The 20549-nt window shown below is 41.0% G+C and overlaps 1 protein-coding gene and 1 long non-coding RNA gene across 8 annotated transcripts in view; both read right to left on the bottom strand.

Moving 5' to 3' along the window:
* Positions 1-10864, bottom strand: part of LOC123760403 (transmembrane protein 222) — a 57409-nt gene extending 46545 nt beyond the window's left edge. The window contains exons 1-2 of one of the 5 annotated variants that reach the window (XM_045746077.2): positions 10648-10864; positions 5348-5498 (exon numbers count right to left, since the gene is read on the bottom strand). In XM_045746077.2, the coding sequence (XP_045602033.1) occupies positions 5348-5457 (110 nt within the window). In that variant the 5' untranslated portion in view covers positions 5458-5498; positions 10648-10864. Of the gene's footprint in view, positions 1-5347; positions 5499-10346; positions 10568-10647 lie in introns of those variants that run through there. The other 4 variants (XM_045746074.2, XM_045746075.2, XM_045746073.2 and 1 more) reach the window with 4 other exon arrangements.
* A 5166-nt stretch (positions 10865-16030) lies between these two features.
* LOC138372765 (uncharacterized) overlaps positions 16031-20549 on the bottom strand; it is a 30075-nt gene continuing 25556 nt past the window's right edge. For all 3 annotated transcript variants that reach the window (XR_011230951.1, XR_011230950.1, XR_011230952.1), the window contains exon 4: positions 16031-16805. This is a non-coding gene — a long non-coding RNA (uncharacterized lncRNA). The remainder of the gene's footprint in view (positions 16806-20549) is intronic.

Raw genomic sequence — 20549 nt, 5'->3', positions numbered from 1 at the left:
TAAAACTTTTGTACCATATCACCTCATCCAATAGAGTATAAGTACAAAGAATTTGTGTGTAAATTAAGTCTTCGAAAATGTAATACGAATTATGAAACGCGTTCAGGCATCAGACAATTAAAAAATGAATTTCGGAGAATTTTTATTTTTATTGCCACCGACAGTGAAGAAAAACATAAGAAACATTAAGAAGATTCGTGTTAGAATTATTAATCTTACCTTTTCAGTCATATTCAACAACATATGTTTACAAGAAAGACTGCTACCAAAATATACTAATTAATTAATTAATGTTTTTCTACTACCTAACCTACCTAACCTAACATTTTCGGCTACCTAACCTAACCTAACCTATAAAGATAGGTAAGGTTAGGTTAGGTAGGGTTGGTTAGGTTCGGTCATATATCTACGTTAATTTTAACTCCAATAAAAAAAAATTGACCTCGTACATAATGAAATGGGTAGCTTTGTCATTTCATAAGAAAAAAATTAGAGAAAATATATTAATTCAGGAAAACTTGGCTTATTAGGCAAATCGGGCCTTGCATAGTAGGCTGAGAAGTGCGTTCTGGCTACTAGGTATGACACACACATATATATATATATATATATATATATATATATATATATATATATATATATATATATATATATATATATATATATATATATATATATATATATATATATATATATATATATATATATATATATATATATATATATATATATATATATATATATATTATTAAATATGACTGAAAAAGTAAGATTAATAATTGTTGTCTTGTGTTAATGCCACATCACCCCTTCCACCTCACTCAAATGTAGATATAAAATCGGAGATGCGTAAGTTCAATTCAGTTGTGTATTTGTGAACTAAAGTCTTTGAAAATGTAATAAGTTTTACGAAACGCGCTCGTGTCGCGTCAGACTAGAAATAAAAATGAATTTTGGAGAATTGATTTTTGATTTACCTCCAACAGTGAAACGAAATGTACGAAAGATTGAGAAAATTCGTGTTAGAATTATTAATCTTACTTTTTCGGTCATATTTAATAATATATGTCTACAGGAAAGACTGCTACCAAAATATACTAAAATATATATATATATATATATATATATATATATATATATATATATATATATATATATATATATATATATATATATATATATATATATATATATATATATATATATATATATATATATATATATACAGAGCACCACTTGGTTTCCGAACTTTAGTTATCCGAAACTTCCAGTTTCCCGATTGGGGTTGGGGAGTCATGCTACCCGAACAAAGTTCGGGTAGGAAGGGGTCCGCCAAGCGTCACGCCGGCTTGTTGTGGTGGGTGGGAGATGGTCCAGTTTGCCTGCTGTGACTTCACAGATTCACGGCCTATTATTCCTATTATTTTGAATTGCCATAAGGCTGGAATGTTCATTCTGTGCTTTTGTTTTACATATCTGCACAATCAAGAAACATCTGTGCACCATGTTGGCTCCAAATGCACGCATTGCGTCAGTGATGGCTAACTGGTGGGTGGATGGACGATGGAGCTTAGGTGGGAGGCAGTATGAATGAGGGGGGGGGGGAGAATCAGTGAGAGAGGGGGAGAGAGAGATGCTAGGAGGGAGGGGGAGGTAGAGAGAGATGTTAGGAGGTAGGGAGAGATGCTAAGAGGGAGGGGGAGGTAGGGAGAGATGCTAGGAGGTAGGCAGGAAGGGATGGAAGTAGTGAGAATTAGGGAGGGAAAGGCAGGCTGGCAGGCACAGGCAGGCAGGCACAGGCAGGCAGGCACAGGCAGGCAGGCACAGACAGGCAGGCAGGCAGGCAGGCAGCCTAGCTTGCTGGCAGGCAGGGAGTGAGTGGTAGTCACGCGGTTGAACCGCGTGACCTTGAGAGATGGGATGTAGGGGGGCGGGTGGTTTGTTGGTGGTGGGGGTGAGACCGGCTCATTCCCGAAGATAAGCCTAACACACACTACCCGTTAGCATGATGGCAGGGAGGGAGGCAGGCTGGCTGGAAAGGAAGCAGGCTGGCAGGCTGGGAAGGAGGCAGGCAGGCTGGGAAGGAGGCAGGCTGGGAAGGAGGCAGGCAGGCAGGCAGGCTTGCAGGCTGGGAAGGAGGCAGGCAGGCAGGCAGGCTTGCAGGCTGGGAAGGAGGCAGGCAGGCAGGCAGGCTTGCAGGCTGGGAAGGAGGCAGGCAGGCAGGCAGGCTTGCAGGCTGGGAAGGAGGCAGGCAGGCAGGCAGGCTTGCAGGCTGGGAAGGAGGCAGGCAGGCTTGCAGGCTGGGAAGGAGGCAGGCAGGCAGGCAGGCTTGCAGGCTGGGAAGGAGGCAGGCAGGCAGGCAGGCTGGGAAGGAGGCAGGCAGGCTTGCAGGCTGGGAAGGAGGCAGGCAGGCAGGCAGGCTTGCAGGCTGGGAAGGAGGCAGGCAGGCAGGCAGGCTTGCAGGCTGGGAAGGAGGCAGGCAGGCAGGCAGGCTTGCAGGCTGGGAAGGAGGCAGGCAGGCTTGCAGGCTGGGAAGGAGGCAGGCAGGCAGGCAGGCTTGCAGGCTGGGAAGGAGGCAGGCAGGCTTGCAGGCTGGGAAGGAGGCAGGCAGGCAGGCAGGCTTGCAGGCTGGGAAGGAGGCAGGCAGGCAGGCAGGCTGGGAAGGAGGCAGGCAGGCAGGCTTGCAGGCTGGGAAGGAGGCAGGCAGGCTTGCAGGCTGGGAAGGAGGCAGGCAGGCTTGCAGGCAGGCTTGCAGGCAGGCAGGCAGGCTTGCAGGCTGGGAAGGAGGCAGGCAGGCAGGCAGGCTTGCAGGCTGGGAAGGAGGCAGGCAGGCAGGCAGGCTTGCAGGCTGGGAAGGAGGCAGGCAGGCAGGCAGGCCTGCAGGCTGGGAAGGAGGCAGGCAGGCTTGCAGGCTGGGAAGGAGGCAGGCAGGCTTGCAGGCTGGGAAGGAGGCAGGCAGGCTTGCAGGCTGGGAAGGAGGCAGGCTTGCAGGCAGGCTTGCAGGCTGGGAAGGAGGCAGGCAGGCAGGCAGGCTTGCAGGCTGGGAAGGAGGCAGGCAGGCAGGCAGGCTTGCAGGCTGGGAAGGAGGCAGGCAGGCAGGAAGCGATATATGGGTGTTGAAGTGAACCATGAACCACGTGACCTTTGAGAGTGTATGGGTTTGGGGTGGGGGGAGAGGGGGAGGTGTGTCGGTGGTGGGGGAGGGACCGGCTGACTCCGTAAGCCTAACCACACTCCACAGACCTGTGACCCAGATTTGTTTCTTAAATGTACAGTACATCATCGTATATTTTAGGCAGGATGTGCCTGCAGGCTGGCAGGATGTGCCTGCAGGCTGGCAGGAAGTTCCTGCAGGCTGGCAGGATGTGCCTGCAGGCTGGCAGGATGTTCCTGCAGGCTGGCAGGATGTTCCTGCAGGCTGGCAGGATGTTCCTGCAGGCTGGCAGGCAGGCTGGCAGGAAACATCCAGAGGATGTTTGCCAGACGTCTTAATAATCAGTTAGGAACAATTAAGGACTTTTATAAAGCGGATCAGGACTTCACTTATTGGTGAGTACAAACAAAACACGGTCGCATTTACGCTATGAACCTGTCGATTTTTTCCCCTAGAGTTTTTTCGTAAATTTTTTCGGAAAAATTTCTTTTTACATTTCTAGTTTATTTTTTCCCCTCTATTTCTCGTATACGAACTTACATGTTAACCGACGGGTCTCGTCCCCAAGGGGTTCGGAAACCAAGTGGTGCTCTGTATATATATATATATATATATATATATATATATATATATATATATATATATATATATATATATATATATATATATATATATATATATATATATATATATATATATATATATATATATATATATATATATATATGTCGTACCTAATAGCCAGAACGCACTTCTCAGCCTACTATGCAAGGCCCGATTTGCCTAATAAGCCAAGTTTTCCTGAATTAATATATTTTCTCTAATTTTTTTCTTATGAAATGATAAAGCTACCCATTTCATTATATATGAGATCAATTTTTTTTATTGGAGTTAAAATTAACGTAGATATATGACCAAACCTAACCGACCCTCCCTAACCTAACCTAACCTATCTTTATAGGTTAGGTTAGGTTAGGTAGCAGAAAAAGTTAGGTTAGGTTAGGTAGTCGAAAAACAATTCATAGAAACTTGGCTTATTAGGCAAATCGGGCCATGCATAGTAGGCTGAGAAGTGCGTTCTGGCTACTAGGTACGACATATATATATATACAGTGGTACCTCGCATAACGAATTTAATCCGTTCCATGTTTGTCATGTGAAACGGACGTCATACAAAACGAGTGTCTCCCATGTAACCAGTGTGATGCACTGTGTTTATTGTGAAATTCCCCCAGTGTGCATGACACTGGGGGAATTCATGTTCCCCAAAATATCATTTTTCTTTGTAAAATGATAAATTACCGTCCCTGAACATGTCTATGTAAAAATAATTACCAAATTCCACTTACTTTGGCTGTGGGGACGTGGACAAGGTGCGCTGTGACGTCATCAGGGGCTGGTCGCCCGTGTGTGAAGCTCCCAGACACGGTCGCGCAGGCCATTCAAGCACCGCGTGTTGCCACAAATATATTTTCAAATATTTTTTCTATGCATTTCCAATGCGGTTTTGTTCACAAAGTCTCCTCTGAATACTTTTTATTTTCTTCTCCGAGGCTATGGGTCCCCACATTGGCACCAGAGGTGGTACCCTCACAAACTTTTATATATATATATATATATATATATATATATATATATATATATATATATATATATATATATATATATATATATATATTATATTATATATATCTATATAATCACATTGCTAGGGCAAGCACCAATACCCATGGCATTGCCTTTCAGTCTGATAACCATCTTCAAATACTCTCATCTTTCTGTCTAATTAAAAGTACCTCATCCATACCAGAAACCTCCCTTGGGCATCACCCAGGTGTTCCAGCTTCCAAAGCAGTCTTTTGTATGGAACCTCCATCAAAAACATTGTTCAAGTCAAAGAACATTCAGTCAGCTGATCCATCTCTTTCCTATATGAATCCAGTCTCAGTGCCATAAACAAAGCAGGCTTAATACACACAACCTCCCTGGTTTCAAATCAAACAGTTTATAGGTTAGCATGTTATTGTTTTCCAAGTAGTTTATCTATGCAAGCCTGATTTCTTTTTCTAATGACAGTTGGATTAGTGGGGATTAGATTGCTTGGCAATTAGTGGTTCCCAAATTTTGGGGGAACTAAAACATTCAGGGTACTTACAATTTACTGAAAATTTAATAACAAAAATTATCACTTACGTTAATAATGGTATTGGAGTCCACACAATACAGCAAGGGTAGCGATGATGTCTATGATCCATTTTTTCAATGATGATCGGACTCTCTAATGGAGAATCAGTCTCAGACATCAGACCAGAATGCTTATGTAGAAACAAAAACACCTTTACAACTGGAATAAAAATTCTAAGGTCAATATGTGCAATAATTTATTTACAGTACTTGTATTGTAATGAAATATGCATATGGTGACCCCTTTTTTGCAATTCAGAGGTGCAAACATGCCCCACATCCCCTATGGTAAGAGTTATAAGAGGCAAAATTTAAAACTTATTTGGCTAGGGACCCATCTTCTCCTCATTAAAGAGCTAAACAGCTTTGAATTCGGTACCCATACTTACCCAGGTCCCAGATATTAATGGCAGGCACCATATATCTCTACAAAAAATACTGTAGTAGTATTGCATACTGTATATTATAAATTAAACAAATTGAAAGTGGTGAAAGTTTTCATAGATGGTAATGTTGATGCATGTAAGGGAAGTAAATGGAATAAGAAACTGTGAGGATAGAAAGTAAGGTGTAGATTTATTACCGAGTAAATAGCTGTATGGTGTGATGACTATGACACAGAGTGAGACTGAAAAGGAATTTTGGAGGGATGGACTGAAAAGTGAGACGACTGACTGGATACAAAGTCACCCTGGTGGTGAGAAGTAGTAGCAACACTCACTCTGCACTTCATAATTACCTAAGTGTAGTTACAGAATGAGAGCTATGCTCCTGGTGTCCCGTCTTCCCAGTATTCTTTGGTTCTTAGGATCCTTTTTTGGACACTACTGACATTAACTCAGAACTAGCTGCTTTTTACATTAAAGAACAATAGAGTATTTGCATTAATAATATCATGGTAAATGCACCATGATACCAAGCCTTTATAAGGTTATGCCATTTGCTGATTTTAGATGGTAAAAGCACACTGTGTTAATATAAGATCTAGCAACGATTAGTTCAGACCTATCAAGCCAACTTGCCCATTCAATAAAAATGCAAAAATACTTCCTCTAATGTGAGACCATTTTTTAAAAAGTAAACAATATGCCTTTATACTTGAGCCTAACATTTCTGCCATTTAGTAGCTTCTACCTTAAAGATTTACTTATTTTTGTTTTCACTTTTTCTTTTATTTGCAAGCTTAAGTATATCCACATTTATGCTGTCACTGTAGACTATATGAAGGATTACATAGACTATCAACAGCTAGCTATGTGATACTAAAAATCCCAATCTCACAGGATGGTTAGTCATACAGAGGCATATAATTAGCAGTCTGCACTGGCAAATTTTGGATGAATTATGAGGGGCATCTTCAAGAACACGACAATAGAGTATATAATGCAGATGATGAGTCACAATAGCATGGCTGAAGAATGTTGACCAAATCACACACTAGAAGATGAAAAGACGATGACGTTTCAGTCCGTTCTGAACCACAATCGACATGATAATGGTCCAGGACGGACCGAAACATTGTCGTCTATTCATTTTCTAGTATGTGATTTGGTCAACACAGAGTATATATAATAATAATAATAATAATAATAATAATAATAATAATAATAATAATAATAATACAGAAATAATAATAATAATACAGAAATAATAATAATAATACAGTAATAATAATAATAATATAATAATAATAATAATAATACAGTAATAATAATAATAATATAATAATAATAATACAGTAATAATAATAATAATATAATAATAATAATAATAATAATAATAATTACTTTATTCATAACAATATGCATACACAGAACAATGACATACAAATAATTGAAGATATAGGGGATGTCTCTAAAATGAAGCCACTATTATGCATAGCATTTTGGGCAAAACTTGAAGTAATTATGAGAAGAATTATTTAAAGGTATACTAGATGAGAAGTAAGTTAATGCAAGGGACATGTTCAAGAAATATAACAAATTTCTTGAACATTTGTACTGTACTGTAGAAATACTATTCATTTGTACTGGATTTGTACTTTAATATCCCGAGGACATATTAGAGGAGACGGAAGCTAAAGCCTCATATTTACAAACATCATGGGCCTGAGGGTAGACTGGAGGCTGGTTAGACTTGATGACATTGCGGACAACCCGGGGAAATGCGAGCCTTGGAACAGAGAACTAAGGAAACAGGATCAACAAATAAGGCATCCACTGAGAGAGAACCAGTGGTATGTAGATAGTGGCGAAGAGCCACCACTGGATAAATGACGCACAATCGGCCAAACCAACCAAGCATCAATCATTAAAGGACCCTTCCAGAAGCCCACCAAATCACTCTTCACCAGAAAAGGAGGAGACTGCTGCAAATGAGCAAGCTGCCCACCAGGGCCAAAAGAACAAAATCCATGCCTCTGGAGAAGAGCATAAAGCGCTCCAACCAGGCAGCTGGAGGCGAGAGTCATCAGGAAAACTACCTTAAGAAAAATATCACGCATCAAAGAGAAAACTGTAAACCAAGGCGAGGAAAGAAAATGTTAAATATGGTCAAGGGAACAGGAGGAGCAGGAGCATGAAGGTGGAAACTGCACAAGACAACTTGTGGAATGGCTCCACAGAAACCAAACACAAAACCAAACTGAATGATAAGAGGAGGAAAGATTCAGAACAAGATGCCAATAATATATTTGTATTACAGTATTTACAGTGGCTCCAACATGGAAAAATGCCTGGGTTTGTACGCCAGGCAAGAAGCACTGGAAACCAAGGCTGTTTTGGCCAGCAAGGAGCCAGAAGGATCACCCTTCCCGAGTATGACTCCAGACTGGCCAACACCCAAAGCAACAACTGAACCAGGAAAAAAAAAAAAGAAAAAAAAAGAGCACCACTATTTCAACCAGTCCCGTTGAAAGGCATCCATCAGGAGAGCCTTGCGATCGAGGAATGAAGCCACGAAGAAAGGAAGGCGTTGGTTCCATGTCGCCGTTCCATGCAGCATGCTGATTCCATGTCTTGCACTTGCAAAGCCAACGAAGGACTCATCATTGACAGACCACTCCAGGTCTGGAGACAGGCCAAAAGAGAGAGAACTCGCCTGTGAGGATGTTTGATAGGGATAGATTAGTGAGTAATATAGTGTAAGAAGAACAAGAAGGGAACATATATACAGTACTATATCTGATTTTTTAGAATATACCAACAGTTTTAGAAACTTTATTGGCTATGTGTTGTATGTGAGACCTGAAGTTAAGTCTCTTGTCAATGTACTGTATATGTCAAAGAACTCATTATGAACTATTGCAAAGTTTAATTTCCAAATATCATGTAACAATTGTTAATCATTTTCTAATTCTCTCTCTCACCATCAACACTCAAATGATATATTGTATCATACATTTAACTGTAAGTATTACTCCATTAAGATTATACAGTACTATATATTGTTTTATTAATTTTTATGTTACGCCCAAAATGCTCTGAATATTAGTGGATGAATGGATGAGGGGCCATAGGGATAACAACATTGCAAACTAGACGTAACAGGGCTAATCTCATCGAAACGTTTAAAATACTGAACAATTTAGATGATATTGATTTAGACAACTTCTTCAAAATGTCAGATGTAACACAAACAGGGAGAAACAGTTTCAAACTCAACAAGTCACAATGCAGTACTGAAAACAGATAATTTTTCACCCACAGAGTTATAAACCCCATGGAACCTCCTACCCACTGAAGCCCTAAATGCCAAAAAACTGTTAAACTTTTAAGGGAAAAGGATCCTGGTAGTACAGTTGGGTTCGTTCTTGATGCCAATTAAGAATTCTGGGTTCGAATCCCAGGCGGGACAGAAATGCTTGGCCACATTTCCTTTCACTAAATGCTCCTGTTCACCTTTCAAATTCAAATTCAAATGTTTATTTAGGTAAAGTACATACATACAAGGGGTGATACAGATATTGATGACTATATAGATAGAGCTAGTACATACAATGCCTAAAGCCACTATTACGCAAAGCGTTTCGGGCAGGAAAAACACTAAAGACTAAAACTTAATACTAATTGAGATTAAAGTATAAAATGTGTTGAAAAAATATACATAGCAGTATCTTACCTCTAGGTTACCATGAGATGATTTTGGGTCTTAACGTTCCCGTGGTCCGGTCCTCGACCAGGCCTCCTTTTTGTTACACACCCCCAGGAAGCAGCCCATAGCAGTTGTCTAACTCCCAGGTACCTATTTACTGCCAGGTAACAGGGGCATCAGGACGAAAGAAACTCTGCCCACTTGTTTCCGTCTCCACCAGGGATCAAACCCGGAACCTCAGGACTACGAATCCAAAGTGCTGTCCACTCAACTATCGGGCAGTACCTATGTAAGTAGGTACAGTACTCAAAAGTTAGTAAGCTTGTTGTGGGGTTGAATCCTGGGCGGGGGTCAGTAATTCAACCTGGGGGGGGGAGGGGAACCTCGATATAAGCCTAACATGTATGAATACACTCTGGCTTTCTATCCCAACACAATGAATTATTATTATTATTATTATCATTATTATTAAATTCCAGCTAGAAAAAATCATCAGGACAAATGGGGGGGGGGGGGGAACCTTCAACAAGCCGCCAGCTTCCCGTCTTCATCAAGACCACTAGTGTTAGTGGCCCTCAGGTAAATTCAGGTAAATTTAGGCACTGTGCTTGTGTTACTTATGAATCCTCTACTGTTCATGTGTTGTTTTTATGTATGCATTTACTCTTAACTAAATATTATTATTATTATTATTATGGCAGTGACTTAATAATAACACATTCAAAGATGTCAGTAATGGACCAGAGTGCTGCTTGAGTCAGGAGATTATTATTGTTCTAACTGCTGACTTATGCTGAGTAATTACAGGCCAGAGGTAATTTAGGGATGCAGATCCCCCCAGGAACAGCTACCATAGGCAAGATATGAATAACTGAGTGAATAACAGTTATAAGAGAAGGGCAAGGTATGTAGGTACCTCATACCAGCAGGTCTGATGGGTCTAATGACCGGACATTTAATAATTCAGTGTAAGATCATATCCCAGTTCTTGCTCACAAAATTTTCCAAAGGAATGTTGAAAATTATGAGACTCGCCACCTTCCACTGCTAACGGTACCCAGGCCTCATCCCGACATGTATTACGTCGCACTGTCTGCTGCACGTCTTGTGCTCCCAACACATTTTACTATCACAATAAGGGTAACATTTTTCCAGGCCTTTTGTGTCTGATTTGTTATCAGACCTGATAACTAAGATTACATTGCTCCAAACATTACCTACATTTCACATAAAATACAGCAGGTGTGCTTTAAATATCCTTTAACACCCTTCCTTTAATCGTTCAAATTCTTCTTCTTTAAGACAGGAGGTGCAGATGGTCTTCCTTGTCTTCGTGAAAGATTGATCACACCTCCTGATGACAGCCTCGAGTTGACTGTGATGTCAGCCAGTGATGTTGTGATGAGCGTCAGGTCGTTTGAACACCAGCACCAAGCATACACCGGCGCTTACTACAGTGATCCGAATGCTCTGTAATATTTTTTCTGCGGTTGGAAGAAAACGTTCACAGAGTGGGGGACTTATTTTATTGTTATAATAATAATAATAATTAATTAATTATTAAATACAAATAATTAATTAATAATAATAATCATAATAAGTGATTAAATAATTGATAATCCTTAAATGAAGAAGCATAATAGCTCATTATAACGAATAAAGATAATTAAAGTGGATAATTAATTATGGTGACTAATAATGATTAGTGAATAACCATAAATTATTATACAGAAATTATATTAATGGATATCCATTATAATGATAATATATTAAATCAAATACAGTGAAGTGACATCTCTAACTAGTAATTGAAAGTTGCATGATTGAATTTACGGTAATTCCAATTCTTGGTATTCTTGGCTTATCACTTTGGGGGTTCCGTCGGAGCACCCCCAATCCCGTGAGGGCCAGCAGCGCGGAACCCCCACCCCTGAAGGGCGAGCAGAAGCTGGCTGCTATAAGTAGTAACATGACTTCTCGCTACCGTGGCCGTAAGCGTGCCCGTATGCCCGGAGAGGCCATTAAAAAACAGTCAGGTTTCCCTGACTGAAAAAAGTACCATTCCGGGTCTACTAGGCAGATGCTGCTAACTGACGCAGCTCCCTTGGAGGGCCGATGGAGCGCCATCTTGACGAGCCATGTGGCGTAGAGGGCGGGAGAGCCCACCAACCGTGACCCTGGGAGGAGTGCATACTGCCAGGTTTGTACTCCATGCAGGGAGTGCTTTTCACCAAGGCGAATGTCTGGTCGATCCCGTGTACATCTTCGTCGTAGTAGCCCGCCCTCACAGAGACCAGTCCTGGAAGGCTGGCCCCAGGGCGGGTGTGGGAAAGTGAACGCTGTCCACACTGAGGCCGACTCCCCAGGGTCGACCCCGTGTCGGTCGTTGTCGCTGATTGATTGATGAAGATTAAGCCACCCAAAAGGTGGCACGGGCATGAATAGCCCGTAAGTGGTTTTAAGCCATTCCCAGTATCAAGAGCTGATACTGGAGATCTGTGGAGGTGCGAATGCACCCTGCATGATGGGAGATGTCTCCCTTGTGAATGTGTTAAGATGAAGATGAAGCCACCCAAAAGGTGGCACGGGCATGAATTGGTAAGAGGTGGCCCTTTTGAGCCATCACCAGTATCAATAGATGATACTGGAGATCTGTGGAGGTGCGACTGCACCCAGCGTGACGGGAGATGTCTCCCGTGTTTTAAACAGAAGATGAAGATGAAGCCACCCAAAAGGTGGCTCGGGCATGAATAGCCCGTAAGAGGTGGCCCTTTTGAGCCATCACCAGTATCAATAGATGATACTGCAGATCTGTGGAGGTGCGACTGCACCCTGCGTGACGGGAGATGTCTCCCGGACCAAATGGTGTGATGAGTAGAGAGAGAGAGAGAAGATTAAGCCACCCAAAAGGTGGCTTGGGCATGAATAGCCCATAAGTGGTGGCCCTTTTGAGCCATTTCCAGTATCAATAGATGATACTGGAGATCTGTGGAGGTGCGACTGCACCCTGCGTGATGGGAAATGTCTCCCGTGGATGAGTAGATTGATGATTGATGAAGATTAAGCCACCCAAGAGGTGGCACGGGCATGAATAGCCCGTAAGTGGTGGCCCTTTCGAGCCATTACCAGTATCAAAAGATGATACTGGAGATCTGTGGAGGCGCAACTGCACCCTGCGTGACGGGAGATGTCTCCCGGACCAAGTGGTGACCAAATGGTGGTCGGTGTGGGTCGTTGTCACTGTGGTGAGCCCCACGGATGTGGGGCGGAGGTGGCAGCTTAGAAGCATGTAGGTCGCCTCCCAGGATACCTCTCACGGCGGGCATGAGAGCAGTGATCCGCCTTTCGGGCCCCACCGCGTGTTCCTCGATCATCAATGGTTTTCCTCGTGTGCGTCCTATCGTGGTTCTGGAAGTATTAAAAGCAGTAAGGGTGGGCAGAAGCTGGCGTGCAGTGGTAACGTGAAAGGCAAAGGCACAGTTGCGGGGAACCCACCCCTAAGTGTACTGCTGGCAACTTAGGCTGCAAGAGTGGGGATAACTGGATGCGACACCTGTAGCGAAAGGTAGGAATGGGTAGAATTGAATGAAGTCGCAAGCATAACTGAGTGGGGCGTAGCATAGAAGCCTAGTGATGGTACTGCCAGATACAATAAGTGCTAACTCCTGGAACAATCAGACGCCTCCTCTGCGGGAAACGAAGAGAAATAGTGAATGTCAGCGTCTAGTAGTTAGTAGGCTCCAGTACGGCAATTATTAATAACAAGGCAAATTATAAGTCAATGTTAAAACACAGAGCAGACAGTGGACTGCAGGTGGCTCCAAGTGACTGCATAGAGTGCAGCGATGTCCATATCGCTATGCAGCGGGTAAATACTAAATAATGCCAACAGGCCAAGGTAAGAGGATGTGAAGTGGGCATCGAACTGCGAAACCACTTACGCTTCAACAAGACGAATTAGAACTGTAAAGAAATTATTATTAAGAATGGAGAGTAAAATGCGATCTTCCCTTCTTCTCCCGTGAAAATCCTCGGCTGGGACACGCCATCTGGAGCCTCGGCAGCTGGACCATTGCAGCTGCGGCATCTTCGGTTGGACACCACTAGATATCAACTTCAGCAGCTGGGACATCCTCGGCTGGATACCTCCTTCTGGAGCCTCAGCTGCTGGATCATCGGCTGGAAGAATCAAGACGGATGAAGATAGACAGGGACTACAGGATGACCTGGTAAACTGGAGGAATGGTCTAGAAAATGGCTGCTAAAGCTCAATTCAGGAAAGTGTAAGGTAATGAAATTAGGTGAAGGGAGCAGGAGGCTGAACACAAGGTACCATCTGGGAGGTGAATTCCTGCAAGAGTCAAATAGAGAGAAAGATCTGGGGGTTGATATCATACCGAACCTGTCCCCAGAGGACCATATCAAAAGGATATCATCAGCGGCATATGCTAGACTGGCCAACATAAGAACTGCCTTTAGAAACTTGTGTAAGGAATCGTTCAGGATTCTGTATACCACTTATGTCAGACCAATCCTGGAGTATGCAGCTCCAGCCTGGAGTCCATACCTAGTTAAACACAGGACAAAGTTAGAGAAGATTCAGCGGTATGCCACCAGGCTCGTCCCGGAACTGAGAGGTACGGGCTACGAGGAAAGGCTAAAGGAGCTGAACCTCACATCCCTGGAAAACAGAAGAGTAAGGGGAGACATGATAACCACCTACAAAATTCTCAGGGGAATTGACAGGGTGGACAAAGACAAACTCTTCAGCACGAGTGGGACACGAACAAGGGGACACAGGTGGAAACTTAGTACCCAGATAAGCCATAGAGACGTTAGAAAGAATTTTTTCAGTGTCAGAGTAGTTAATAAAAGGAATGCACTTGGCAGTGATGTGGTGGAGGCTGACTCCATACACAGTTTCAAATGTAGATATGATAGAGCCCAGTAGGCTCAGGAATCTGTACACCAGTTGATTGACAGTTGAGAGACGGGACCAAAGAGACAAAGCTCAACCCCCGCAAGCACAATTAGGTGAGTACAATTAGGTAAGTAGGGGTTGCTTTTTCACCCATAAGGTTGTTAACCCATGGAATCGCCTGTCCGCCGAAGCTATAAATGCCGAGACATTACTTTACTTTAGTCCAAAACTCATTTACAGAAACATTTCAGGAACAATTGGGGGGGGGGGACATTTGACAAGGCGTCGGCTTCCTGTCCCCATCGTTGCCACTAAAAATATTGTGGGCTTCAGGTAAATTAATTAATTATACTTGGGTCATTAATTAGTTTGCATCAAGACATTTTAATAAACCTTGTGTACAAACGATTTTCTTTGATTATTCGGCCTGAGAGCTCTTGAATATGTATTAAATTGTTAATAGGACAAAAACTACAAAGGCCAAATTGTGAATTTATTTATCATAATTAAGTGTATATATTTCCTTACAAGATCCCCAGATTTAATAATGATTCTTAACATAAATGTGTATGCTTTAAATTATACACTAAATGTCTGTTTTTTTATGCCGCCACCTGAACTGAAAATACAGGCTATAAATAATTCAGAGAGAGAGAGAGAGAGAGAGAGAGAGAGAGAGAGAGAGAGAGAGAGAGAGAGAGAGAGAGAGAGAGAGAGAGAGAGAGAGAGAGAGAGAGAGAGAGAGAGAGAGAGAGAGAGAGAGAGAGAGAGAGAGAGAGAGACAGACACTCAGAGAGACAGACAGAGAAAGACAGAGACAGAGTAAGATAAAAAGATTACAGAAACATAATATCTTCCTCCTAGTGTTTTTATACTCAAGAGACGAGTTAAGAAGGTTAACGTTCAAATAAGTTTGTGGTTTAAATTTTCTAATGATTTTCATAAACACAAATTTATTTTCATCAAGGCTTTTCACCACAGTTACTGTTTTATGTGCTAAAATAGGAGTCAGTGGACCAGAATGTCATTTAATATTTAATCATAATTTTATTAACGTATCTATGTATGGTAACAGTTAATACTAGAGCTTTCTGACGTTTGAGAGTCAGTGATTGTTCTTCTGACGGACCATGGAAGGTCCTCGAAGTATCGTGGCTTTACCAACACGAATTGGGACACTTGGTCTAATACCAATAAAATGAAGAGAATATTTATTACTGTTTACCCTCATGTGATCTTATTTTCTATAATTTTAATCAAAATCCTAAATTATAGAATTGTATTTTAAAAGCCATTTCTTTTACAGATAGATAATATAGCCTTTTATATTCTTTTATAATAGAAACAAATCCGTTTAGATATATTCGTCACTGAGCTGGCCGTCACTTTAAGAGCCGGTGGGTCTGGCTAGTAACTGGCAACCCGTTCTCGCACTTTCTTACACTCTAATATTGACTTATTAAATACATGCATATGTGACATACTAAACATACTAGTTTACCTTGAAAAGCTTCATAGAAAACACCGACCTTACCTAACCTTCTTAGTATATTAAGATAAGCATCTTATTGCTTCGTAATTACAATTATTACTTAACCTATACCTATAATAGGTTAGGTAATAATTGTAATTACGAAGCAATAAGATGCTTATCTTAACATACTAAGAAGGTTAGGTAAGGTCGATGTTTTCTATGAAGCTTTTCAAGGTAAAGTAGTATGTTTAGTATGTCACATATGCACGTATTTAATAAGTCAATATTGACTGTAAGAAAGTGCGAGAACGGGTTGTAACTGGACGAGTGACCGCACGCTCACAATCTGACGCTTTGCGAGGGACGCATGGAAATGCATTTCGTGGTGTCACTAACAACCTAATTACCCACCTCGTTGGGTCGGACAGTGTTATTAACACCAAGTATATCCAGTGCATCGTGAGATATATTATTAATATGGTTATATTATAATTATTATTATATGGCAGTCTCGACCACCAGAGCGCATCTCCATAGTCTCCCAAGACTGCACGATGCCTACTACTATTATATATATATATAAGTTATAGCGTCGTAGCCCTCTGCTGGTATAACGTCACTATCTCCATGGTATAATGCTGTTCATTGGTACGTCATATAAGTAAAGTATTATTGTTGATGTTGGCGCTGATGTTGCTGGTGCCTTTTGTTGTTGATGTTGGCGCTGATGTTGCTGGTGCCTTTTGTTGTTGATGTTGGCGCTGATGTTGCTGGTGCCTTTTGTTGTTGATGTTGGCGCTGATGTTGCTGGTGCCTTTTGTTGTTGATGTTGCTGGTGCCTTTTGTTGTTGATGTTGGCGCTGATGTTGCTGGTGGTGTTGCTGCAGCTGTTCATGCTTACATTGTTGTTGTTGTTTGAGTTTCCATCGTAGATGTTTCCGTTGTTGTCTTTGGTGTTGTTTCATGTGTTTGCTTAAGCCCTGAAAGATATTTAGGTTCAATGCACATATGAAAACAGTTTTAACAAAATACAATATATATATACAACAAAAATACAAAATTCACTCGCAATGATAAGCCTTCTTTTACTGTTTATAACTAATATAATTATTGCCGAAAAATATTTAAATAATTCGATTCATTATTCAAATTAAAAAAAATATATCAGGAATTAAATCAGTCGTTAATAAAAGGGTGAATAAGTAGAGCGTATTATTAATTTTGAGCGTTTTAATCAAATTTTGAAATTGAATTTTTTGAATTAGTGGCTCCAGAGGCCGTGTCTGCCTTACTGTCACTCCAACACTATGTGCTCGGTATGTATGATGTCCTCTGTATATATAAATAAATAAATAAATAAATAAATAAATGTTTATTTAGGTAAGGTACATGCATACAAGAGATTTTACAAAGATTGATGGAATTATAGATAGAGCTAGTACATACAATGCCTAAAGCCACTATTACGCAAAGCGTTTCGGGCAATATGTATGTATGTATGATGTCCTCTGTATGTATGTATGATGTCCTCTGTATGTATGTATAATATCCTCTGTATGTGTGTATGATGTCCTCTATGTGTATGTATTTATGTATGTATGATGTTCTCTGTATGTGTGATGTCCTCTGTATGAATGTATGTACTTTTGCCTAAATATAATGTTTATGTTTATGTCAATAGCGTAAATGAAGGTATAGCGGTCATTACTACAATGGCGCTGATGTTGCTGGCGCCTTTGTTGTTGGTGATGGCGCTGTCCTGCTGCTAATTAGTTTAGTAAGCAGTCATTAGTTTAATTACTAATTAGCACTGCTCAGTACTAACTTCCTCCTTCAAAGCAGGAGAGATTGCTGAAATAGAGGGAATACAGAGAACATATTCGTCATTCACTGACGAGAAAAGCACCTAAATTCTCAGGGATTATTAAAATTACATGCTAGACAAGGATGGATAATTTAACACGGGTGGCACACGCACAAGGGGACACAGGTGGAAGCTGAGTACCCAAATGAGCCACAGAGACATTAGAAAGCACTTTTTCAGTGTCAGAGTAGTTAGTAAATGGAATGCATTAGGCAGTGATGTAGGTGGAGGCTGACTCCATACACAGTTTCAAATGTAGATATGATAGAGCATATCATATCTACAGTACAGTACAGCACATATCTCAAGATTCCTGAGCAGTTGGCTCAGGAATCCGTACACCAGTTGATTGACATTTACGAGAGGTGGGACCAAAGAGCCAAAGCTCAACCCCCGCAAGCACAACTAGGTGAGTACATCCCCAGGAAGCCGCCCGTAGCAGCTGTCTAACTCTGAAGGTACCTATTTACTGCTAGGTGAACAGATGTATTAGGGTGAAAGAAACTCTGCTCATTTGTTTCCGCCTCGGCCAGGAATCGAACACGGGCCGAGGACTACAACTCCCGAGCGCTGTCCACTCAGCCGCGAGGTCCCTAAATAGATAAGTGTGGGCTACACGAGGTGTGAGTAAAGATGGCCTTAGGTCTTGAGCCTCACCACTAAACCTTGAGTGAGCACCCTAGCCCATCCTCCTGTTTGGGTAGTACTTAAGATAAGATATTTAGTCAGGTAAAAGTACATACATTGAAAATGAGTTACAAACATAATGTGGGAGTAATAGTACTAATCTAGTACATACAATGCCTGAAGCCCCTAATACGCACAGCGTTTCCGGCAAGGTGTGGGGGAAAAAAACTTAGACTAAAACTTAATACTAATTGAGATCAAAGGGATAAATTGACTTGTAAAAAGGAAAAGAAAGAAAAAGAGAATGAATATAATTACATGCTGGATAGAACAGCAGAAAATGCAACAGAACAGCGAAAGGAATTTTAACTAAATAAACCGAAGATTGCAATTTTCTTTAAGATTATACATGGCAGATGTCAGCAGTTATACAACTTGGTCAACAAACAGTACTGTTTGAAAATAGCAAGACATAGCAAAACATGGGTTGACATTTAGGGGGTAAGGAAGGTTACATGGAGTTTATTAGGTAGTACTTAGTTTTCATCTTTCTTATTTTTTTTAACTGGTTGAGAGAGGTTTCTAGGAAGCTTTTAAGGTTAGTATTGCCATTACAGTTCAGAGTTTTATATATATTGGTCAAAATTTGCCCGAAACGCTATGCGCATTAGTGGCTTTAGGTACTGTATGTACTCGCTTTATCCATAAATCCAACATTATGTTTGTAACTCATCTTCTATGTATGTACTTTTACCTGAATAAACATTTGAATTAGAATTAGAATTTTGAATTTGAATATATTGAGTACACTTGAGAGGATGTGCAGTGACTTAATATCTTACATATTCAAAGATTTAAGTAGAGGGGGGGGGGGGGCGAGAGATGTCTGGGGCCAGAGTTGGATATTGTTCTAATAGCAACTTTGTGTTGAGTAATTAGAGGACGTAAATGATTTTGGGTAGTAGAGCCCCAAGCACAAATACCATAGTTGAGATAAGAATAGATGAAGGAGTAATAGAGCGTCACCAGGGCAGGGCGAGGAACATAATATCTGATCTTAGAAAGAATGCCAACAGTTTTAGAAACGTTTTTTGCTATATTTAGAATGTGTCCCTGGAAATTAAGCTTGTTATCAATGATAACACCAAGAAATTTACCATCTACTTCGTTACTAATTTTGATACTGTTAATTCTTAGATTAATTTGATTTGAGGATTTATTACCAATAAAATATATAAAGTTTTGTTAATATTAAGGGTGAGTTTATTAGCAGTTAGCCAAAGATGGACTTTATTAAGTTCGACATTACCTGTGACATTCAGGGCAAAAGGGTCAGGACTGGAGAAAATGAAGGTTGTGTCATCAGCAAATAAGATTGGTTTGAGGTGTTGGGAGGCATTTGGAAGGTCATTAATGTAGATGGGAAAGAGGAGAGGGTCAAGTATGCTGCCCTGAGGAACACCAATGTTGATGGGTAGTGTCGGAGAAATGGAATCATGCACAGAAACATACTGAAGCCTGTCAGTAAGGTAAGACTGAAGGTATTGCAGGGAGTGACCTCTGACTCCATAATGACGTAATTTAAGAAGAAGGTTTTGGTGGCTGACAGTGTCAAAAGCCTTATGTAGATCAACAAATAACCCAACAGGGAACTCATTTTTATCGAGAGCTGCATGTATCAAGTTAATCATACTAATAAGTGCATCGTTAGTGCTTTTTTGGATCTGAAGCCATTCTGGCAAGAGTTAAGTATATTGTGTTTGGCTAGATAAGAGCAAAGCTGCTTGTAGATTTGTTTTTCAAATATTTTTGACAAGGATGGCAGAATTGATATAGGTCTGAAATTGTTGACATCAGTGAGATCACCACATTTGTGGACAGGGGTTACTCTCGCTTTTTCAGAATATCTGGAAAAGTTTGGAGTTCAAGTGACTTGTTGAAGAGCAATGCAATGGCAGGAGCTAAAGATCTAGAGGCTTTTTTTTGTAGATTAGAGATGGTATCTCAGCAAGGGCACTAGATTTTGTTTTAAGAGAAAAGATTATCTCATTAACATCAGATGAATTAGCGAGAGTTAGGTACAGAGACTCTGGATAGTTACCTGTAAGGTAGTAATTAGTTAGGGAGGATGGGATATAATTTGCAAGGGACTTATAATAACGATGAGGACCATTGTGCATATATCGACGTACAACGCAATTAGAAAGTAGAAACCTGTACTATTGAATTTGGA

This window comes from Procambarus clarkii, chromosome 39 (genome assembly GCF_040958095.1).
Source record: "Procambarus clarkii isolate CNS0578487 chromosome 39, FALCON_Pclarkii_2.0, whole genome shotgun sequence".
Taxonomy (NCBI): Eukaryota; Metazoa; Arthropoda; class Malacostraca; order Decapoda; family Cambaridae; genus Procambarus; species Procambarus clarkii.
This window is presented reverse-complemented; position numbering and strand designations above follow the sequence as displayed.